Raw genomic sequence first — 25,763 nt, 5'->3', positions numbered from 1 at the left:
TTTCAAGACCAAGATTTCAAGGCACGGCCTATGTATTGCCCAGGACATAACAGCCTGCTGGCAGTGTATTTATCTAGCACAGAATTTTAATATTATAATTCATTCCATGCAATCCTTCCCAAACTGCTCTGTAAGTTTCTTCAAGTAGCTTTTTGCAAACAGATCTCACCACCTGCAGAGAATCTTATTTATCTTATTTATTCCAGTTAAATTTCTGGAACACTTGGGTGTAAATATAATATTTTATAAATATTTTATAAATATAATATTTCTGCTTACATTCCTGAACAAGCTTAAGGCATTTGTAGAGTGACAGATTTTTTTTTAAATTGTTTGTCTACAACTTAACCTTACATGTGAAACACAATTTTTAAAAGCCTTTTTAAAAATAAAGTACTGGAAAGCACAATACAGAAGATATTTACTATTACTTTCTTTTATTTTTTAATATATGTCTGGTAAATAGGAAAAGCAATTCAGGGAAAAGATGCATTAAAAACCCTTACTATCTCTTTTTTTTTTTTTTTTAGTTTTAAAAAGGGCTCCCAGAAGCCTTCCTCTAGTCTTTCTATTTGTTTAAAAAGATAACAGTGGAAAAAAATGACCATTTTCACATCAGATTTTTTAAATATTGTTTTTAAGACTTCCTTTTCACCCCTTGAGTTGAGGCAAAGAAAACTGACCAGTGGATTACAATACTGTAGGTGACCGGTCCCTTGCAGTCACAAAGCCCTGAACTCTGCCTACTGCCTTGATGGAAACGCTACAGACTGTTTTAATTCCCCCCCACACTCCCCAAGTTTTTAACAGACATCAATAAAAACTAACAAATCGCCTGTTAAAAAGCTTGATAAGATATTTTCTATCAACTAAAGATTCTCTCACAAAATATTGTATTTGGGGGTCAATCTAAAAATACCAACAGGTTTGAAGTACTAATTTTTTGCATTTTCCCACCCACATAAGTATTTTCCTTGCATTTCTAAACAATGGGTGAAGGGGAGAACAGAAAAGAGCTAACTCTTTCCATCCCAAAATTTTTCTACCGAACCACCTTCACCTCTCTTTCCTTCCCCTGCAGTACACTTCTAGACTGACTTTTATAAATAGCCATTTTGGAAGGATTTTTTTTCTTCCTCCTCTGAAAAATCACCTAAAGCCTTTTTTTCCCAAGCAAGTTAATGTGAACTTGGGAATGGCAATTAAATTGTCAGAATTAAAAAATTTGTTTTTAACTAGAAGGTAGCCAGAAGTATAGTCATGGGGCTGGTATTGATTGTCTGAACAGAGAACATTAGTCTTCAGGTATTTATTCTGCCACCTCTGCACCAGAGGTTCTCCTTCAAATCAAATCAATCCCTGGAAAAGATTGGTTCTTGCTACTAAGACACATAACTAGGCTGCAACAGAGCTGATTGTTGTTGTTCTCTCTAGGTTTTACTGAACAATATCTAGGCTTCCGATTGTTTCTGAATAATTTTCACAGTTGCAAATCGTGATCTTTCCTAGACTGTGAGCTCTCTGGGGTGGAGAATACATCTGGTTTTATTTGAAAGACATCAAGCAGTTGATAATGTGTAGCTACTAATGCAAAGTGTGCTAAAATCCGTGCTTTCAAGCATGGTTACTGCAATAGTACTTTTCCATTATTTATGCATTATTTCCCCCTGTCTCCCTTTTGGCAAAATCCCTTATGACCAATTTCAGTTTTTGGTTTTGCTCTGTTTTGTTTTGAGAAAAGCTTAAATAGGCAGTAGGGCACCTTTTATTCATTATCTAAAAATGCTTTTGCGTCAGAGACATGCAAAATTAATTGAAATAGAATAAATAGTGTTAAATTATTGATAAGTAATCACAAAATACTGGAGCAAATATTCAGCAAAGTCTAAGGACATCTACAAAAAAACAGGGCCTGAAAGTTGAGTTCAAAAAATTTGAAAAGAATTGGATTTTCTGACCTGAAATTGGTTAATATTAAACGTTTATAAACACAATTCAGAAAGAAATAGATTGAGTGATCACTCCAAGTTGACCTTTCTGACAACTGTACCTTCTGAGACTTAAAGAAAAAAAAAAAACACCAACAAAAAACCCAAAGCCACCACAACAAAAACATATAAAAAAACTCAACAACCCTTGTATTCCTATGCATTATATATAGTTTCCAGTCAAACTTGCATTTGTACTTTGGTCATCTATTTTACACCTTGCCAGTGGAAGGTCTTGGAACAATACAGTTGCATGCATATGCACACGCAGTTAGGCAGACAGTTAATTATCTATGTTTTCAGAAATCATATTAAATAATGACTTAAGGTAAACTGGAATATTCACTGAATAGATAAAGAAACAGAATGGCAACAGATATCAAAGCAGTATGCCATTAAATCCAGAATAAAATAACATCAAGAAATTAAATATAATAGAAGCCTGTTAAGGATGTCAAATTCTGACAGAAAGGCAGAGAGAAAACAATTAGCTCTATTTAAATTACTAGGGTTAGCTACCAGCTATGCCTATTAGCTACCTATGAAATAGGGCTACTTTTATTCACTCTTCTTTTGTATTGACAAAAATTGTACTCCTGTCAATTACAAACTGAGTATGACCCATAGCCCTTGAAATATAGCATGGATTTGTGAAAATAACACATTACTATGAAAGATGAGTAATTGTATTAGTGTGTGTTTACTTACGGAAGAATTAGTTATACGCATATAGACAGGCGCTCTAAATATTTTGCAGTAAAAATATTTTTCAGTATTTTGATAAACAATATAGAGATTAATTATGAAAATATGAGTAGAATACGTAAAACCGTGACAAGATCTATTTAATTTAAAGTAAACACAATACTAAAGGGGGCCAGTTGTTGTTTATCCATGGGGTATTAAACATAAAGAAACCTTGTGCCCTTAAAATCCATGGCGTAGAAACAACACACAGTATTAAGAACAACAAGCCCCAAAGCAAAAAGTGGGTTAATTAATTCTACATCTTGTTCCTCTTTCTATAGTCAAAGATGTAGGGCTCTATGAACATTGCTTTCAGATCACTTTATTGACTATTCTCTGTATGGTCATTTATTTTAGAGGACTGATGTCACATTTGGCATTATATCAGCTGACATATTGTAGACATTTTCTTCCAGAAATGGCTCTTTAAGGCTGAGTGCAAGAGGTTAAGATGCCTGACGGAAACTAACTTTACGACAGTTATGTTCTTCTATATTCATACAACAGTCTTAATAATTTTAAATTAGCATAAAGCTTATGTCTCCACATATAATATGTGTGTGTGTATGCATGTATATATGCAGTAATTCACAGACTAAAAAAAAGAAAAAAAAAAGATCTTGATTTAAATTATTCTATTCCATGACATGTACTTTCAAGGTGAAGGGTACCCAGCTTAAATTATAAGCAAATTATTTTTAAATATAAGACTTTTCTGCCTTATCAATGTATCTTCATTAGACTGCAAAGACATACAATTCTAGACTAAAACCCAAAGTTCACTAGCTTTGGGTGCTTTTTTGTTTGTTTATCTTTTTGGTTTATTATAGAATTCTCAAACTGATTATTGTATTAGTTTTGTGAATACATTCCTCTAGAATAGACACAGCGGCACGTAGCTGAGGGAACCCTGATAATAAAATGGGGGGAAAAAAACCCCACCCTGTTATAAAATGCAATCTCCTTTTTTAAAATCACCAGGTAGAAATCATCATTACCATTTGCTCCTTGAATGATACTTTACGTTTCAGCATCTGTTACTATTTCTTCCGTATCAAATTCTTGCAGAAAAATTTGAGGACTTAAATATAAGCAAAGGTCTTGAATACAGTTTGCTTTATAAGCATTATCTTTCTTTTAATGTATCTGTAACAATAGGCAGATACGTGCTAAGGCTAACTGAAATAATTGCTGTGGATTTCTGAACTGGAAAGATCATCTTCTGAAGTTACTACAGTATAAATAGGTAATTTACCGCAAGAAAGCGTGTTCAGGGATTAATGGCAACATTGCATCCCCTTTTCTTCTGCTTAGTGAGAACTATATTTGCAACCACTGTATGCAAAGCATGCAGTACTGCCAGCTCAGCGGAGATGTAAGGAAGAGGCTTAAACACCAACATTGCTCATATGAAGTAACGGTCAGTTTATCTTTGTATTGAACGTGTCGGAAATGCAATGACAGAAGCCTTTGGCATCTGGCACAGTTTTCTAGCATCCTCTAGGAATGAAGGTCTAGTCTTTACCGCCACGTACTGTAACCTGCTGCTATTGGCAAGAAGCAGATTTTATACTGACCATGTTCTCCGGCTGCTTTTAGTGTCGCTTCAGGATGTGTCGATCCAAGGGGGTTACGCACAAATCGTCGCCGGCGCCGCAAGTCATCTTCCCAGTAGTCAAGGCGCCAGAACTCACGAGGACGACTACAATGAAACAGAGGAGCCACATATGTTAGCAATTATCAAACAGCATGGTAGCGCTGAATTTCTGCATAAAGCTCTCCTTGTTTGCGCTGCTTTTGCCTTTTTTTTTTTTTAACCTCCCCCCTTTCTGCAATCTTTTACTTAGGTATGTCCTTGAAAATAACAATATCACCTTCCAGTCTAAGGAACTCCTTTCCCTTTTTTCTTGGAAGGTGAAATGAGCACTAAATACATCATTTTGAAATGAATTGCTGACAGTGTGATCAGTTTCCCCACACTCTAGTGGCATGTGCTCCGATTTCAGCCTCATTTCAGCCTCAGCAGGGCACCTTTCTCAGTGACTGCATTTATAAACCAGAATAGGGAAAAGGCTATTATAAATATGGTATAGCATTACCTATATTAATCAAAGTCTGTCCCCCTTCATTTTTCTTCCTAATTTGTGCCTTTTTGCACAAGGTCAGTAAATCATACCATGAATTCTTGGTCCAGAAAGTGTTAACTTTAATGAATACCTCAGTTACATGGTTATGTATGTGATAATAAAATATTACTCTGTTTAGATGTGCAGGAATTTAATTAAAATAATCTCTTAAAATATTCATTACATTTAGCCCCTGAGGCTTAGAACAACACAAGAAAATGCATTTCTTTTCCATTTACTGTTTTTAAATAAACCATTCCAGGAGACTGAAACAGCAATCTATTTTCGAGCAAATCAGATTGGATTTCTGGTTTATGTAGTTGTGTTTTTACATTTAATTAAAAACTACATGTTATGATGTGTAATAATTGCTATATTGAAGGCATACTTTTTAAAAATTACATCTAGAAAAGGTTATATCAAATTCATTCTTTTCTATTGTATGCTCCAAATATACGTAGATCTTTTTAATATGGTCATATATAAGTGCCAGTTACTATCTTGTTAGGATCGCGAATGAATGCCACTGTAAAACAGTATTTTAGCCCAGAGAATGTACAAAACCCACCCACTTCAGGTATAGCAAATAAACACACAGAAAACGCCCGAAGCTAGAATAGCCATGATAGCCTGAAAACCTGTATGTCCAAATTAAGAACCACTGATTTTGTTTGTTAACATAGCTAGTATTAAAACAATCGATGAAAATGCATATATATTCCATTTCTGGTCCAGGAGCTAATAGAAAGTATACCTGTCAACACTGACAAATGAATAGCCACAACTCATTTAGAGATCACAATGTTAAAAATACTTGGTATCTACATGCTTAGTTTCGAGGTCTAAAGGCACAAATGAGTTTTATGTAAGGTAAATCAAGGCTTCAAACAAACACGGTAACAAAAGCCAGAAAAATTTGCATAACCCTAACTCCCAAACACAATTTGTAGATGCTAAAAATTGTGACTGAAAATAATCTTGTAAGACAGCGAGTGTCTTTGCATCTACCTTCATTAAAATTCTACGCCTTTTTTCTAACACCAAAGAAAAGGCAGTGCTATTCTCCATCTTTGTGATTTCGTACTTTCAGAAAAATACTGAGGTACTGGAACCTAATGCCCCAGTATCTTATTTTCACACTTTGTGCGTGTTACAGTCATGCTAAAATTTGAATGCTTGCATTATAAAATCCAGTGATTTTGGAATAATTAACCAAACAAAAATTATAAAACACAGGAAGATATGGGTTTATTTAAAAGGTCGATTAATAACTTAAAATCCTCCATTAGTGATTACAGAAAAAAGGCAGAACACAGCTGGCTATGTGCATGCCTTTGATAGTCGTAGAGCATGGATAGGCACTTCATCATTCTGCCTTCCTACATTTATCTGTTAAAATTATTATCAAATATCAGCCAGGATGCAGTCGTGAATCACAGACTGCTCCTCGTCTTCAGGGGAATGATACAATGAGGGTCTATTCATCAGTATGGCAATCGGCACAAGTAATTAGTTCCCTAGACTGAGATCTCCTACAAAGCTTATTTCAGTCAGCACCACAAACATATGACAATGAAAAGCTAATGGAAGCCGCTAAAATTTGTTAACCTCTTCTGCCATCAATCCTTCTGGTATTCTGCGCTACAGTATTATGCAAAGATGGTAAATTATTAATTTGTCATTCATCTATCTTTCTACAATTTTGATAGAATTAAGTGATGCCATTCTTCTGGATAACAATTACAATTATACTACATTAAAAAACTATGCTAAAATTATTAGAAAAATAGGTAACAGTGATTAGGCACAAAGTATTATCCTGAAACATAATATATCTTTAGTCCCCTACTTTTATTTTCAGTTCAGCGTATGAAATTTGCATAGGATTCCATCTCCTTCACCAGTGTGCTGATTATTCACAAACAACAACGTATCAAGTATTAGATGGTGTATTTGGGTATTTATAAATATCGGCAGCCACTGTATTATGAGGTAAAAAAAAAAAAAAAATCTACTCTCTACACACATAAAAACATCCAACAGAAACCTGCACAGCCAAAAATAAAAACCTATACTGTTTAATGACAAGTGAGCCCTTTTTGAGAGCAGCTACTGGGAAAACTGCGTATTAGTACTAATATAAGCCAGTATACTACAGAGCTACTCTAGAACCACCAGCTTCCTAGTCAGCTGGATTAACCACTGCAGTGCCATGACCAAAAGGCAATGCTGTACCACGCAGACTTTGTACCTCTACAGCCATGGGGAGACAGACATAAATATTGCTCCGATTCGGGCCGAACTGACCACTGAAGGACTGAAGGATTATGACGCAAAGGGCCAAGTACACACGTTTTGGGAACAGTATAGTGCCATCGACTACGGGGGACGTTTGACAACAGAAGTTTCCAGCCCTACAATAAAGGTTGCCGAATGGACTAAAGGTGCTATATGGACTGGATCAATGAACATAAGTACCCAATTAGTGTAAGTGCAAGAGCAACATTTCTCAGAGGATTGGGGATTTATGAATTATAAATCATATGATTTGCATGGATTTGTCAGGGCCCCCTCTAACATGATACACAGTAATTAGTGGTTCCTTGGTAACAATATTGACTGAATGGAAACAAAGCTTTGATATTAAATGTTTTATTCAAATAGCATAACCATTATATTACTTTATTTTTCAAACCATTCCCCAAGTTACCAGGCTACGTACTCAGAATTGAGATAAAACCTTCCTCTCAATTACCACGTAACTAACTAGATTGTTACAATTGTACAGAAATTAAATGAAATACAGAATGACCAATATAACATATATTCTCAGGACTCTGCACATGTCATGCAAAAGAAAAAGTCACTTCACTGCGGTCAATGGGAAAAAGTTTAAATGCTCACATATCTTCATTCCAAGAACAGAAAACCTATTTTTCCTACCAGTTTCAAAGATTAATGCAATTGGAAACAAAACATACCAACTGGTGTATTAGTTTTATTATGTTGTTATAGGAAAGGAATTTTAGGCATGGGAATTACCTATTGGTCCTCATACCCTGTAGGAGACTGAATTGAAACTAAGCAGTACAACCAGAGAATGACAAGATGATCATGCAATTGCTGAAGAATTACTTCTTGTAACGCCTTATCCATTGTGTATTTCAAGACAGTTTGCTATCTCTATGACCACAGAAAAGAAGCAGTCAGCACAGTAGTGTGGATAGAAAAGGGACTCTGCAAGGTGGGGAAGAGGAAAGAAAATGTAAACCTAAAAAAGCAATAGGTCTTAGGGCTGTACTTGGGCCACCAGTTGAGAATGGATTTTAGCACACCACAGAAGCACCCATTCGGATCCCTAGATTAGTGAAATACTCAATAAATAAACACAGGACAGAAAAGAGAAACAAAGAAAAGGAAAGAAAGGTGAAAGCGGCACAGCGTTATAGAAATCCTCTGCAAAGACAGAACATGGCTAGAGCCCTAAATGACCTCTTGCACCTAGAAGGCTATCTAGCCTTAAAGGCAAGAAAACCCACTCACATGAAAGACAATTGCAACAAACTTAAAAGCAGATGGAAACTAGAGTGTGTATGCCCTCGAAAAATATGTTGTTATGAAGACTCAGACCAGCACAGTCTGCTATTATAGTCTTTGCACATCTACTATTTAAAGAAAAATAGTTCTTGCACTGCTGTATGGCAATTATGTACATTAAACACAGATATGAAATACTAGTCTACGTGAATTTTGTACTGCTAGAAATGACTGCACTGATGTGACTGGAGAGGCTGTTCCCAGGCCATGGAATGAGGACATAGATGGTGATCATGACATAAGCATAATACCTCATTCACATGCCCTAAACCTATGTGAAGATACAAAGATAAATTTCCAGATGACATACTCCTCGTTGGAACTCAAACTGCAGAGTTAAGCAGGTAAGTCAATCTCCAAACCTAATCAATCCTTGGTCTCTCCGCTAAGACCATCAGCAAGGCAATCAATCAGTGATGGCAATTTCTACGGTGTAAATGCTCAAACACAGAGACCTAGGCTAAATTAGTTTCATAGACAACCAAACACAGAGCAGCAACACCACTTATTCATCAGTAACAACAGTATAGATTTGAAAGGAAACCTGGAAGAAGGTGGCTCCAATTTCTCCATCACTGACTGCAAGCCTACTACAATTCTGGTTTTAATTTATTCAGCACTTTTGTTGCAATGGCTCATCAAATGCACAATATCAGCTGCTGCTTTTAAATTACACAGAAGAGCAATCACAGAATGCAAATAACCATGCCCAATTTTAAAGAAAAAATATGCTGGATTATTTTAACTATGTTCAGGAACATTTCTTGCTCTACCTCTAGATAACTTTTGCTTCCTGTAAAATACTTCAAGAACTTAAGCCAGACATGTGCTGCAAGATACACAAATATTTTTCTCCAAAAAAAGAAGCAATAAGCATTCATATTTGATTGTCAGTCCAAAGACAGAAGTGCTGAAGTTCTAGAAAGTACTACAGAAATCTTGATGGAGTACCTCTAGCAGACTGCGGGGCATCATGTAATGTAAGAAACTGCTTTATCTTGCAAATTGAAATCCATTGCATTTTCATGCAGCTGGATGTCCAGAATATTAACTAAAATCTCTCATATTTTGCACGTTATAATAAAATGCAAGGTATGTTCCACTGACTTAACAAAACACAATTTCAGAAAGCAAGTAAAACATTTTCTGAAACCCTTCAATACTCTTGTAATGAGCTTTCTCAAACTGTGATCTAAAAAACCAAGTTACACCACAGCACATTAACATGATTAGCTACATGTCTGTAAGTACTAATCTAAAAGATGTTTTGTGCACAGCCAGCTGCATTATTGATTTGTAACACAATAAAAAAAATATCTAACATATTTTGGAAAATAAAACATTGAGCTTAATGACGGTAAAGCAAACACTGAAGATGTAACTTGACAAGCAAGTTGTCAGTGGCAGTACCAAGTTCAGCATCTCACGCCGAGATTCCGTGCACAAAGGTTTGTGTTGCCATGTGGTAAATCTAAACCAGAGTACTGATGCAGTAGGGAAAACGACTGTTTTTCAGCAAATCTGATTCCTGATCTGATTCCCAACTTTGCCTGTATTACCAAAGCCCACAGGAAAAGGTTTGATTAGCGTTAAGTCAAAGTCACTGCTAAAATATTAGTTGGCCAGCTACACTTTATCTCCACGTGTGTATTTCACAGCACTTATAATGTGTCTACTTCAGAACATTAAAGATTCATTAACTCCAGATAAGTGCAGTGAAACCTTTGTAAACGCTATCTACGTTACTTATATTTTCTTCAATGGCAAAACCGGTTAAAGATCATCTGCCCCCCTCCCTCTCTCAGTTGCACTCACGTAAGCATTTGTGCAGCCACACTAAACCAAATCACAGTAACAATCTGGGCTTATTAGGGTTCAGTGTTTTTATTCTGTTTTATATCAGTAACCCACTTACACTGCAGTCTTACCAGCAACTATGTAACTACAAACAAGGGAAAGAAACGTGCAGGCCAGGGGAAGGGAGGAAAAGATGAAGAACAACATCTTTGATATCAAAAAAGACATACCATGTAATCCTACTCTAATATTAGCAGAGTCTGTGCCTTTTCATGTTATCTTCATTTTCCCCACACATAGACATTCATATTCCACAGTTTCAGAACACAGACTTTCACAAATGGAAATAATTGGGAACCCTTAAGCAAAAAACATCACGCACAGGCAGTCTCTTAATCTCTGCCACAGTCATTGCTGTAGTAACAGGAACTGGCCATAACAAAGGCCCAAGGCCACCAAGTACAACTTCTTTGGCATAACATCAATTATGCAGAACACGAGTAATCCATTGAATTAGCATAGTCTGTTTGCTGTGTTTAACGCTTCTCCAAGAAAACATTTGGCTTTGTCTATAAAGGATATTTTCCTAAAAGGACTTTTGCCTTTTCTATGCTTCAGTTTTATCGAAAGCTGGTGCTGGGGGAGGCATGGGCGTGAGTGTGTGTGTGTGTTCCTTGTGTTCCCAGAAGAGAAAGTAGCGCCATTCTTCTCTGCATCTTTCAGAAGAAGTAAATGTGAAAAGCAGGGTATGAACTTCAGGCACAAAGTCTACATGGACTTAGTGTAGAACTGTCACACTGAAGACCTTGGCATGGTTGTAGGGGACCCTTGTACGATTTAAACCTAAGGTACTTCCAGTGCAGAGGAAAAAAATAGGAACGTCATGAAGGGAAGCATCTGTACACGTGTTTTATGCTATTTCCCCATATAAACAAGACAGCACAAACAGCACAGATCTGCAATTCCTAGATTTGAATTTTTAAAACTGGTAGAAATGCTGTTTGTATGCTTTTACACAGTAAATAGGATATTATCTCTTTGTCTCAAGCACCCAATAGATGCTGTAGCTCCAATTCCCCACCCAGGCCTCCCGATCTCTGTGCTTTGAATCATACCAAAAATCCATTCCCATCTAACTAGCATGCAAAACAAAACTACAGGAACAATGCCAATTTTGAATATCACAGAGGCTCTTTTCTGCATTGACAAGCTTTGAATTCCTCATTTAAAAAGCAATCCAGAAAAAATGTTGACTATAAATGTCTCCGTCTCCCTCTATGCATTATAAAGCACCGTGTCAGGGTAAAGACAAGCCCACCTTTAAGGTGTTGCTGTCCTAGATGATGGTGTTATTAACCTCCAGTTTAAAACCAGCTCTGTTTATGTATGAGTTTATGTAGGCTCTTCTTTCATCTTTATTAACCCCTTGTTGGCTAACCACAGCCCCAGCTTTTTTGAAGGCAGCATTCTTTGAAGTGCTGGCATTCCAGTGCACGCTGATACTTCAAAGAGGGCTCACTTAAATACATGGCACAGTACTAATCATGTATTCTGCAACCACTATCTTATCTTAGACTGATCTTATTTTGATCAGTCTAAAATAAAGCTGCGCTTTAAAAGGTGGCACCTTAAGACACAGTTAAATTCTTGCTGCTTTTCCGTCAAGATTAATTATAAATTAACTGAAATGAAAACCTCTCCACTTCTCTATCAGAAGTTAACATGAAAACTTTCTTCTGGCTTTGACCAAAAATTAGTTCAGACATGACTCAGACATGGAAGAATGAATGTATAACAAATTTGCAACCGGATGTTTCGACTTAGTTGCTCATAAATCTTTCCAGATCTCAAACATCCTACACCTGATTGCAGTCAACAACTTTTAATTTGTTTTTCAAAATAACTGAAGTTCATACAGATACCATAATCTGCTATTCATATTGAAAATAACAATAACTACCATAATATCCAAAAAAGAGGAAGACTGCATCTCACTGGAGCTTTTTTTGCTGTTTGTCTCACGATGCGGAAATTTAGTCTGCAGTCATCCCTTCCTTGTCAAAATGAACAATGGAATATAAGAATATAGGTTGGAGGATATATGATAAAGGAGCCAGCTCAATCTCGTCTTCTTAGTCACTCCCGCTGGTTCTGATGCTTCCACCTTAATCACATGCATAGAAAGGACCTATACCTTCTCGCTAATTACAGCATCAGCAGATTTTCTGTGAGGAATAAAGTACATTGAAATATCAAGACTCAGACTAATTCTTGCCCGTAGCTTGGAATTTTAGATTATAATCTTTAAGCGTTTCTGGATATATAGATCAACTTTCGACCAAAATAAGAAAATCTCCTCAGACCTGTCATTTCGTTTGTATATTGTACTGACACCGAAAGTATTAAACGCAGGAATTACAGTAAAGCTTCTTCAAAAAATCTTAGATTTGACCCGCACCAAACATTTCAGCTTCACTACCATCTCTTTTAGAAGAAACAGGATGAAATCACATTCCCACATATCTGCACTTTAAGAGCTGTGGCTAACCTGTATCCTTTTTTTATAGCTCTCTTAACAGCTGGATACTTTTCTTGCTTCCATAAAAATGTAATACTGCACCCCTCTGATTCAGTAAATACTTTTCTGCTCTATGTTCTTCTACAGGAAGTTAAATTTTTTTTTCCTTTTTGTATATATTTTTTCAGAGTCCTCTGCCAGAAAGGTCTAAACAAATTGTTCAATTTATTTTTTCCCAGAAAGAAGTTAAAATTAGCATCCAGTAACTAAATTAACTCAGCAATTCAACAAACACCAAAGAGAGGACTAAGAAAGATGACCAAGAATTAGGTACAACATCTACAGTTTTCCAATCCAGAATGAAGCTCTGCAAGGTCTGTTAAAGATCACTTGCTTTCAAACCAGCCTTGCTAAAGTAAGTTTTCCATTCAAGACAGACCAAGCTGTTCGTTCCTTTGATAGGAAAAAGACTGTCCTCCAAATTATGAGAGACGGAACAACGCTGGCCTGCTTATATATTTTTTTTTTATATTTTTTTAAAAGACCCAGAAAATACCCCCTTCAAATTCTTGCTTAATCTCAATTAATTTGAATTTACTTGTCCCTCTACTTTAAATTTCACTCGGGGGAATAGGTAACTCTCTCAGCATGTTTGGCTACTGCTAAACAGTATCTTGGAACAGGTATTATCGGATTTGGATTGCAGGTTAGGATACTGAAGTCTTAGAGATACCCAACTTCAACATTACCTGCATTTCTCCTACTCTCTGATATAACTAAATTCAAAGCTTATATTAAAAAAAAAAAAAAACAAAGCCAACACAACAAACAAAAAAACTCAACCGAAAGCAAATAAAACACCACCCTTCAAGCATGATTTAAAGGCTAACACTTCTGTCAGAGATTTAATTCAGGATTTAAAAATCTGAGGAGGGCAAAAATCTGGGAAATTACTTCATTGTGTGATGATTGCAGGAACACATGTAAGAAAGAGTTCAAGTAACTGCAAACATTGTATTGCTCTCTGAGACAGGAAACAATAAGTACAAGGCAGCAAGACCACGAAGAAGCACATGGAGCAAGACTCCTAACTGTTACCATACCAGCGTGGCAGAGTTGGGAAACAACAACAGGACTCCAAAACCTTTAAAAAGGTTTAACTCATTAAATATATTTCTCCTTTGAAAGCCTTGCAGAAGGTCTCTAAAAATAAAAACACAGCACTGAATGACGATGAAGGGCCTTTTCCTGGACCACACAGAGAATACTGTATTTATTCAAGCTTCAAATGAAGGGAAAAGTAGTCTGAAAACATACCTTATCTTCTATTATAGGTGGTCAAAGAACCAGGAGACAAAGGGTTGGCAATAAATAGGCACTGCACAGGGGCAGGTTCAAAACCGTTACCTGACACAGTCGGCAAGTAAAGATGCTGCCTGTGAGCTGCTCTTTGCAAGGTGGTAGCTATCAGCTCACATCGAGTCCCTGCAGGCGGCATAAAAAATACTGCTACACGCCTATATGCTGCACAGTCCGCAAGAACTCAGCGCGTACACTATGCTACCGAGGATGAAGAAGCAGCATTAAGGTCTACACGTTAAGGTCTAGACAGGTAGGAAAAGGTTCCCAAGATGGGAAGCTGGTGTGGGAGAATAAGCTAACAAAAACTTGGAGTCTCCCTTTGGAAAGGTGAAAGTAGATATTTAGGGCCAACATCAAGAAGTAGGGAGGCACTTTATACTTGTTTTTTCTGCACACACCTGTAACTGTCATCCTATATTTAGACAAATATAGTACTATTGCATGCCCGATTACTCAGTGCTAATTTGAGCTCATCTAAATATCCGCAGCTTTAATCGCCCATCCTATCAAAGCTAGCTGAAGCTACTGAACTGCTTCCTAAGATCCACCGATGCCCCAAGGGTCATTAAAGGTTCTGAAGATGGTTACTAGCCTCCTCTGAAAATCACTTTACCCTCTGTCTACATTAACGAAAGAGAAGTGCAGAAGCCATCCTTATTAATATTACAAAAGTTACCAAAGGGCTACCTGCAGTAAAGCATAAGCAATGTCAGAATGCTAAACCACCCAAGGTTCCTTTAATATAGTAATTCAAGGACAAAAGCTCGTATGGTGACATGTCAGAAGCAGTTAATTGAGAAGATGCAAAATTCTCTTCTACAGCTATTTTAAGAGAGAAATCTAGCAACAGGTATCTTGATAATGAACATTTGGACTGAGCAACACAAGAGATAGTGCAATTGTCTTTCTTCCACATATCCTTACTTTACACTCAAGACTAACAAAGTTAGCATTTAAATCCAACACTACAGAACAGGATTGATAACAAAAGACTGTAAAATGAAAGCTTAAGAAGCAACAAAGCAGGAAACGTTTCCTGTTTCATTTCACTGATTTAAAAAAGAACATAATGCCTCCCAACTTCTTTCCCCTCTGTGTTAGCATCCATAGAGACACGTGCTAGACGACATTGAAGATTTTTCTTCAAGGGCACTATTACCTCTCTTGACAAGGTTTCCAACTTTTGCCTCTTCAGTCACCTAGTCTTTTATTTGCTTTTAAGAAAAATTTACCACCCATCTCGGCAACAATAATTCTGACTTTCAAGTCAAACGTGGAAAAAACAAACAAACACACACACACACACACAGAGTAGGAAAACCAACATACCTCTTTAGGTTCTTTCCTAACATTGAAACAACTTTCTCAGTATTAAGCAGTTCTCAACACAGCAATCCCATCACAGAGGCGAATGACATGGGCACAACACTGTCACTCCCAACTGGAAACAGTAAGCCATACGCAGCAAAGAATCCGTGTTCCACAGCCACTCAGCACCACTAGGAAATGTCCCCATCTGGGAGAACTGAACAATCTGGAGTAACTCACCCTGGACTGTACCCAAACTGCATCACTCCACTGGCACCACCAAGCGCCCGAGGGACTCTTGTCCCCTGCAGAGGAGAGATGTGAATTGCACCCGCTGGGTAATGGCTGTGCCTTTTCTCACAAAAAGTCTAACCCCAAATTCTGCATCCGAAAACGTCAGCGGTGGCTCAAGTGGTGGCTTAAGGAAGAGTAAGATCAAACTGATCATGTACAACTTCTCCCTGTAATACTCTGCCAGTTTCCAACTATTTTCAGCTCAGGGGATTTCCTGAGTCTAATGTGGTTTGTCTATTTATATTCCTCCTTCCTCCTAATGTGTTTCTCTTCCAACTACTCATCCACAGTGGAGAAACAGACTTCAAACAAACCCAAGTATCAGTGGCCTCAAGCCCCAGAGCTTGTGAAGAATTAGGCGCTGAGAGAGTTGGGGTTGTTCAGTCTGGAGAAGAGAAGGCTCCGGAGAGACCTTATAGCGGCCTTCCAGTACCCAAAGGGGGCTTACCGGAGAGATGGGGAGGGACTCTTTATCAGGGAGTGTAGCAATAGGACGAGGGGTAACAGTTTTAAAGTGAAAGAGGGTAGATTTAGATTAGATATTAGAAAGAAATTCTTTACTGTGAGGGTGGTGAGGCACTGGAACAGGTTGCCCAGAGAAGTTGTGGATGCCCCATCCCTGGAAGTGTTCAAGGCCAGGCTGGATGGGGCTTTGAGCAACCTGGTCTAGCGGGAGGTGTCCCTGCCCATGGCAGGAGGGTTGGAACTAGACGATCTTTACGGTCCCTTCCAACTTAAACCATTCTATGATTCTGTGAATTACTACAGTAAAAAACAACAGGCTGGAACTGTGCTAATTTCTGTTCTAATGCATCACGTAGGCACCAAGGTAAAGAGTTTAATTGGCACAGGCAAACCTTAGCTTCTGGACAACAGAATTCCATCTCTGTATGTATAAATCAAGGATCTGTATAGTATGTGATACTGTTAACATTCATGAAAAACAATAGTAGGGACACTGAAGAGGAAAATCCTTCAGGTACTAAAGAAACTCCTAACAAAACTATAAATTGCATATTTAAAATCTGGAATGCAAATGTGAGAGCAGAACATTTCTCTGTAACAACCATACAATTTTCCACATTTGTTTTTTGGAGATGTTAATTCTTGTTTTATGTAAATTCTTCAGAGAAGATTATTTAAAGATCATATCACTGTTAAATTATTGTGCAGATACTTATAAGCATAATTTAGGTATACTGCATCACAGCACATATTTTCTTCCTTGAACATAATCTTCCTCCCGCATATATAAACTGTATATGTAATTATCTGTAAAGTCACACCTTTCTCCATTATTCAGCTTTAGAAATAATCATGTATTATCCCTGCTAAACCAAGATAACTTATTTTTTTCAGTAGCCTATGATGAAAAAAATTACAGAACTCATTGAAGAACATTTTGACACAGTATATAATACAACTTCTCCCAGAAACCTTGTTTACAAAATTTGTTAAATCCATCACAGAAAACCCTGTTAAAAAAAAAATCATGGTAAAAGAACTCAGAAGTATATTTTTTTGCAATTAGCTTCTCTGCTGACAGAAGAGTCAATTCAGACTGACACTCAAAATTGAGAAAAGACTGTTTCATTTCATCATGAAAATTGAATGTTTTCACTTTCCTTTTCAAATTAAAAAGCCATATATTTTTTAAGAGCTTTCAAGGATAAGATAAAGTGAAGTTTTCCATTGCTGTAACAACTTTAATGTTTTCAGAAGACAAACTATTCTTTCTCATTTTGGGAAGAAGATTAATTCAGTTACTAATGAAATGAAAAGAGCCCTAGAAAAGAATAAAAAAATATTAATTTACATGCAAACCAGTTTGATTTTTTTACAGCGACTTACGAATTTTAATTTGAACTGTTTCAAATACTGAATATACACACAGCTACTTCTACTACATTTTTCAACTAAAAATTAAAAATACAGCAATGAAAACAACCACTAAAGGACTCAAATAAAACCTGATCTTTTGCTAGAACTTCTCAAGGCCACGGGATTCATTTTCAGTATCATGCACCATTAAAATTTACTTTGTTGTACTATTCACTAAGAGGGATAGAGAATATGGTTTTCACAAAAGGGATGGCTTTCATCTAGACTTTCACCCTCTTTATAGGGAATAACTTTGCTAAACTTTGGAAATTAAATACATGTGTGAAGCTATATGAACAAGCAGCAAATCACAGCAATAGCTAAGGATTACTTACCAAACCATATGATAGAAGTAACCAATCTTTGATACTAATCGCTGCAAGATGGTATTTTCCCAAAAAATTTCCCATGAGGGAAGGGGGCAGTGAGAGGAGAAGAGACAGACTGACAATCACCACAGAGGTTACAGCACACTGCATGGGATTTTGGGGATGAGAAATTAGCACATTAACAAACATAAGAGGTTCTTTGGCTGAATTTATTCTGTCATGTGTATTCAATGGCTTTCAAATGCTTCATAAGAAATAGGTTTGCAGGTAATTCTATTTGCCCAGAAGTCTTCTAAGGTATTATTTTAATTTCTGTTTATGATATTTTAGTCATTTGCAATAAAATTTCACCAGCCAAAGTTAGCTATGTTAAGAAAACTTCAGTTTTTCCACATAGAAGCTGTCGCCCAAGTTTTCTTTGGTTATCTCGGTATGAAGCTGCCAAATATGGCCACGCTAAAGGCTTTGGAAGTTCACGCTCTGTATACAATCAATAGGTATTTGCTAATGGTAAAACACCTTTGAAGATGTTGCCCATCCTTCCCTCGATCATGCCTCTCAGATTGCCCCCCATCACACTTCTCATATGCTCAGATTGTGACCTCATGTGCATCAAACCCACTGAGAACAGTCTTAGTTCCTGTCTGTGACAAACATGCATTATTCCCACAGACCAACAGAGAACAATTCCTCTAGTCCGGAATTTTATCTACTAAAAAAAAAAAAAAAAAAAATCTAAACTTTCTCTGAAATGGTTACTCCAGAAAGATTGAGAGACATTGAGACAAAGAAAGTTGCAGTTGTCTTTCACCAGTGCCCTCTACATCAACAGCAACATAAGCAGCACAAAGGAGGAAATTATTTCATCCAGATACAGAAGAGACAAAGAGCCTATGGGGCAACAAAGAAAGCACCTATATGTGGAAGCCATAGAAGATAAAAAATGTGGAAGGGGAGGGATTACACGTACATGATCTGCTGGTGATGAAACAAAGAAAAGAGGACAGAGTTGGGAATCAGTAGGACAAGAGGCAGAGCAGAGAACAGCTGGCACAAAACCAGGTCTGGCTAGGACAAAAACCTGGGAAAAGCAATAAAAGGTCAAAAAAGACATCTGATGAAGAATTAATAGGGTCAGAAAATGCAGGCAGGCAAGAGCAGAAAGAAGGCTGGGAGGAGGAGAGAGAAAGAGAGTATTTCTTCTATAATGTCCTTATTAGACCATTACAGGTGATCCTGATTCCATCGCTCCCTGAAAATTGGACCTCATAACCTTAACACTGTCCTACAATATTAGTCTGGTGCTCATTTGTTATTTTTCTGAAAAGAGGGTGTGAAGTAGTGCGTATATGTGTGTATTTAACACATAGCGTTTCCACTTCCAAAATTTCCCTGTCATGAAGTAATCTTGCAGCTGCACCTTAAAACAGCAAAGACCTCAATCACACAAGGCATGTCTCACCTACCCTACCATTTAATTAATTAAATAAATAAATACACCATCACCCCCCCAGCTAAAAATCATGTCTTAGCATCTTCAGCAACAGTAGCAACAGTTTCACGGAAGTTACCAAGTGAATCCATCCGAAACCGTGAACTTTTTAATGATGTCGCTACAAGGTTCTTTAAGCAAGGACAGATAACACTGTGCTTATGCTGCCTTTTAAGGTTGGAATGAGGAGCCTGCTGCCATACTCAGACACACATTGCAGTGAGGCAAAGCTAGAAACTGTTATTAGGAACACAGTGCATAAATAGTTTAAAAAAATTACAAAACCACAACTTTAAAATTACTTAATGAGGGCCATAAAGCACATTACTACGGGTATTAGAACTGCAGTTCCTGATTCCCAGTTTTGATACGGCTGTTCTTTCAGCTGTCCTTAAAAAGACAATCTCTCAAATATTTATCTTTAAGGGTGCTTCAAGGACTAGTAAACATCAAAGTTGAATGTTACAGTTTTCTTATTCTTTAAAAGTTTAGGAACAAAAAATATTTGCCCTACTAGGGTAAAGACAGTACTAATGGAGGCTATTCACTGTGTTCATAATTTAGAAAATATTGTTTCAGTAATCAAACTTTAGCACTGCTATTTAGAACCTGAGACCATAAGAGATGTATAATAAAATCCACAGATACAAAGAGCATGATAAATCCAGTGATTAAAGCTTTGGGGTTTTGGTGGTTTGTTTTTTTGTTTGGTTGGTTGTTTTTTATATATATTACATTATATATTCCTTTATCTAAAAAGAAAAGTATTCTTGCATTGCTAGCATTACTGTACTGTGAAATAGCATTTTCCCCCTTAAATACACTATTACCCACAAGCATATGCTTTGTGTTTCTAAGTATCATTAATAAGGAAGTTGCATTAAAGCCCATTCAAGTAATAGGTCAATACACCTAGATCTGACATACAAAAGGACTTCTAAAACCAAGCTTGTCATTTTTTTTTTGTTTATTTTATATCTATTTTTTGCTCTTGTTCACCCTCCTTTGAAGTTAGTCTTCAAAGCTTCAATATCAATTGGAATGCAGCATTAAGGATTTTACGACACTATGCTACTTAAACTTTTATTGTTTTGTTGCGAAATCATAATCAGAAGGATTAAGCTCTTGTATTTGGCTTTTTGTTTCTCTTTTCCTTTTTTGTAATTTAGTCTTTTTTTTAATTCCAATTCCAGCACACCATAAATCTGTATCATGCTCCTTTCCACATAGACAAAATAATGCAGTTTACACTTAAACGTGCTCAAGAAAAATTAACATTCTTTATCATTTTCTAGCAGAGACAGTTAATACTCTCAGGCTACATTAATAGAATCTTTCTGCCATTGTAGAAAGTTTGATAGCACTCTTATTTCAATGTCTGAATTTTTCTCCTTTTTTTGACAAAGACAAATGATTGCCATCAATCAAGATCCAATCGGGTATACACAGAGTCAAGCAAATGCATCACTCTTTACTGGTTTTCCTGCTATTTGTGCAGGCTTTGCTTCATATTATTTTATAGAATGATCAAAAAAGCAGCCATAAGATAGATCATTCACACCCACTGTAAAATTAACTTTCATGAATAATGAGAGTTTTAAACCTCAGATAATGTATATGTTATACAGAAGATATTGCTGGAGTTCATTTCTGGCTAGAGATTATGTAAATGATACTATATGACCTTTATCATTACAAACAGGACATGCAAAACACATATTATTTCATACATCATTCTAAAGCAAGTCAGTACCTAAAGGAGAATCAGTCATTTATAATGTTCATGGTGAAATGCTAAGGTTGCAAGAAAATGATATGAAGTACTTGTGATATTTTTGATTACTCCTCCCCTTAACCTGTTACTTTTGTGCTCTGAACATACCAAAAGTAGCAAAAATAAAGTTTATCCCCCCCATTCCTTTAAAAGAAAATTAGCGTTTTGTTTCTTGATAGAAAGATCATTTATCTCAAGACTAAACTATGCTGATAATAACCATTTATGTCAAAGCCAATGATGTTGAATTAATAGTAATAGAGGTATATTTATACAATGAATAAGTAGTTTCATTTTTTATGTAAAACAATATTTTAATTCACTTCCCTTATGTTGTTTCCTTATTACTGAACAATAAGCTAAGCAAAGTTAAATTGCTTAAAGACTTCCCAAAGATAAAAGGTACCATTCGCTGTGAAGGCTAGACAGTAGATACACATATGGAATTAATGATGAACTCTAGGAAAGATCTAGTCAACCAAGCAACACTCAGACTGCGCTGTTCCAGACTTCTCTTTTCTGCACCAATGAGGAACAAAACGAATATGAAATGTGTTTTAAATTTTGAGACTTACACTGTTCTTAAGTATTTAAGGGCCCTTATCAAAATATCTAAATAAATATATTTATACAAAACTATACATAATCATTAAATATACACACACACACACTGAAATGTCATATAGCCATCAAAAAAATGCCTATTCCAAAGCACCAAGTCTTTGGTATGAGCAAGCAATAAAGTGAAAAATTGACTATATATTACTATGTCAGGAAGTATACTGTGCCACACAGTTTACTAGTTCTTAGTTCTCTGTATCTTTCCTACTCTCAAACCTTCTGTCCATCTGTTCTTTCATCCAATCCTAATAGAGGCATATTTTTCTGATAAACAGGTTCAGTAGCTTCTGCTGATCTACTGGATCACATCACAGCTTTAGATACTGATCACACGCTGTGCTTTATGTAATGACAAGAGTGGATTTGGTTACACCCCCAATTTATTTCACACTCCGATACCGCTTCTCCAGTACAAGTACACTTGTAGCACTTCTTAAATCTCCACAGTCTTTCACTGCAATGGACTACTCCCCTTGCTACTTGGGTGGATGATCCCTTTTCATTGTTCATCTGAAGGCACATAAGGGAGAAGACGTCTGAAAAAGATGACAGCAGTCTTCAGAGAAGAGCAACAGAGATAGTACAGAACCCAAATGACACTGAGCATCTCATCTGACTTCTCACAGATGGTCACTGATACCATATTTCTCATCTTCTTAGTACCAAGTATGAAACTGTGGACTCCAAGCTGAAGAACTGCTGGGTATCCAGAGCAACACTGGAAAGTCAATAGAGGCTTAACACTAAAAACAGTGCACTATGGCCAGATAATTTGAAAACCCGGCAGAGGACACTTAAGACTTTAATCTCTTCTGTACCCCAGTTTGCCATCTGTAAAATGGGAATAATTATAAGTCACTGTAAAGAATTGCTCTGAAGAGTTGTGAAGTCAGATGATATCACAGAGGCACTCTAGAAAAGGCCACCAGCTTCTATATTCAGTATAGAATATAAATCTAATTCACAGTGTTAGAAACAAAATAAAACTTTAAGTAAAGCGAGGAAGAAAATTCTACCTCAGCAAGCAAGAGCTGGGCTACTGACTGAAATCCAAACATCTGAATAGCTGCTTAGCAGTTGTCATTCTGTGCACTAAGTGTTACAATGGTCTCCAATTAAAAACTGTTTCATCTAACATGCAGGGCCAAAATATGGTCGATTAAGTAATGTAAGTTCTGACCCTCACTAAACTTTTGAGCTCTTGACTTTGTAACTTTAATAACTCTGTTAACATAGGGAACTGCGGTAGGGAGTAGAGGCATCTGTCTACCTGTCCTCCCTCCATTGGAGAGACAGAAAAGAAACAAGGGCAGTAAACAGAAAAGGTATAAAATAATAGAAATTAGCTATCACCCAAGAAAATCACAGGCCGTCTAGATTCTGCAGAAATCATTGCCAAAAGATCAGCTTTATGAAAGAAGATAAGCTTCTGGTTGGATGGATTTTATCATAGAACACTTCCTGCCTGTTTAAGGGAGCAGTTGCCTGCAGCCATCCCGATCTCTGCATGCTGCATTTTTTGAAACAAATTTGTACAGCAATTTTCTTCAGAAAGGTCAAGCCGGGGCAGACATCTCTGTGTGATACTCAGAACTTCAGAACTGCAGTTGAACTGCAGTGGCCCTTCTCCCACACACTTTAACAGGCCAGCAGCCTTATCAAATCCACCCGAGAATCACCGAGAAATTCTGTCCTAACAGACTTCCCAATAGTATCACCGACATAAATACACAGCCAGGATGCAGACCAGCAAAAACAATACAAAAACACATTTATGTGTCAAATTACTCTGTAGCCTTATCTCACAGAAGCTTACAGCTGCATCGTCAGGCTAATATACACAGTTTATACCTGCATAACTAGCACAATTTTAGTATTAAAATATTATAACCCCATATGTAGAGTTTTCCTTTCTTCCCTTCCCTTAGTGGCAGTTCTGTAAGCTCTTATGGGATATAGGTATCCTTCATCTCACCTTTCTCTGAAGCCATTGCTTTAATCAGCTGCAGCTCCCAACTTCCACAGCCCTCTGTTATTTTCACCCCCATTTCATGTCCCCCATCTTCCTCCTGGTCAAGAGTCCTTCTGTCCGTCTTCATGTTCCTCCCCACCAAGAAGGGAATGACTTTAGACACTTCTTCCCACTTTTCTTGCCATTTCTTTCCAAAATCTAAAATTGTACTGTGGGGTTGAGTAGCAGAGGCACTGAAGTGTGGAAACATGGTAATTTATGTTGTCATTGACTAGTTTCTGTTTGTCTTTTACTAGGTCATTTGACACCAATATGTGTGCTAATCAGACACCAGGAGTTCCACATACCACTCCTTTTCCCCTCTCCAGTTTCCTAATTACCTCTGAAATATTAGTGTTGTAATCAGTCATGGCTACCACGCTTCACCATAAAGTGTCTTTAGCCATTCTGCCAGAGCTGCAGTTGAATCAGTGGCAACATCACATACCTTGACCAACAGCACCCAAAGAACAAACCCAAGGGAAGAACTCTTCACGTAAAACAGAAAACGCTCTTCAATGCAAGATGTAAGCTAATCAGCAAGGTCAAATTACAGACCAAATAGTGAGGACTGCATTATGTATTGTAAATGTACTTTAACTCAAACACTGTGAAGAAAACAACCTTCTTTTTTGTCTTCCTTCTCCCAACCATGTTCTCAATGCACAAGAGTAAGCATATTTCCAAAATTATGTCTGCATAAAGCATTGTCATTAGTAGAGTATTTTCCCTCCATTTCTCAAGTGCAGTTCCCAGCAACTACCCTGTTTACATTAGCTAGAGCAAATGCAAATATCCCCTCACAGATGGAGATGTTAATCATTTTCTAATACATGCACCTGAAAAAAATCAAATCAAAACAAAAGATGGAGCGTATAAGAAGCAGAAATAAGGAAAACAATCCGTTTTACTTCTGAGCTATGCTTTTTTTTTTCCTAGCAATATCTGAATATTCTCCTTTTCACTAGCATCCTGAATCTTTAGAGGTTTCGCTTTCAGATATTTTTCTGATATATTAAATGCCTCATAAATATACATATATTTAATACTATTGTGCCATTTACTTAATAGAGGTTATGCAGAATTTGCCTTGCCTATATTATAAACTCAAAGTCAGTACCATAAGAAATAAATTAAACGTAATCATTTTTGTATTTTGTCTTTAAATTGTATCAAAATAATCCTGATCCTCTGTTTGAGCAGATAAAGGCATCGGATATTCCAATGCAAGATAAAAACATACTACACTAGATTTAAAAGCATAGTTACCTGAAACAAAATCGGCCACACAGTATGAAACAAATTAATGATGTCATGTAATGACACTATGCTTGAACCAATTTACTTTTTTTTTTTTCCCTACTCTTTTTAAAGCCTTGCCTTCTACTGTTTAAGGAAGAAAAACTTGTACTATCATCAGTTCTGTTCAAACAGAAAAACTGCAAAGCCTAGACTCTTACACAAAAATAACACACTCTGAACACAAAAATAATTTACATAGTAAATTATAACATACTTGCAGGATCAACTGAGGGCAAAAGTTACCTTGGTCAGGGAGAAAGGCATAAGAGTTCAACGTCTGGCTTTTTCTTTGACCTAAATAACTTTTAGATTGATGTCTAACAGCACATTCCACCATACAGTAAAAATAAGAGTTTATATTTCTCAATACTTGCTTGCTTCCTTGTTTATATATTTCAGATTTTTGGCCAAACAGAAGATATGTAATGACTTAATCCCGAAAACACTTTTCAAATGGTACTATGTGTATATCACGTAATTGAATCAATAAATTTTCATGGCCCAGTGTTTACCTTTTGCTGCGGAATGAACTGTAGTACAAGAACTGGTTACAGCCATTATACTCCTAATGTGGCAAATACTATGGAGTCAGTTTGAGTAAACTCTACAAGGTTAC

General features: G+C 36.7%; 1 protein-coding gene across 5 annotated transcripts in view; it reads right to left on the bottom strand.

Moving 5' to 3' along the window:
• LRBA (LPS responsive beige-like anchor protein) overlaps nucleotides 1–25,763 on the bottom strand; it is a 414,612-nt gene that overhangs the window by 189,736 nt on the left and 199,113 nt on the right. For all 5 annotated transcript variants that reach the window (XM_063335812.1, XM_063335808.1, XM_063335810.1 and 2 more), the window contains one exon: nucleotides 4,313–4,437. In XM_063335812.1, the coding sequence (XP_063191882.1) occupies nucleotides 4,313–4,437 (125 nt within the window). The remainder of the gene's footprint in view (nucleotides 1–4,312; nucleotides 4,438–25,763) is intronic.

This window comes from Chroicocephalus ridibundus, chromosome 5, assembly GCF_963924245.1.
Source record: "Chroicocephalus ridibundus chromosome 5, bChrRid1.1, whole genome shotgun sequence".
NCBI classification, from domain to species: domain Eukaryota; kingdom Metazoa; phylum Chordata; class Aves; order Charadriiformes; family Laridae; genus Chroicocephalus; species Chroicocephalus ridibundus.
The sequence above is the reverse complement of the archived record's forward strand: the minus strand, read 5'-3'. Positions and strand labels throughout refer to the sequence as shown.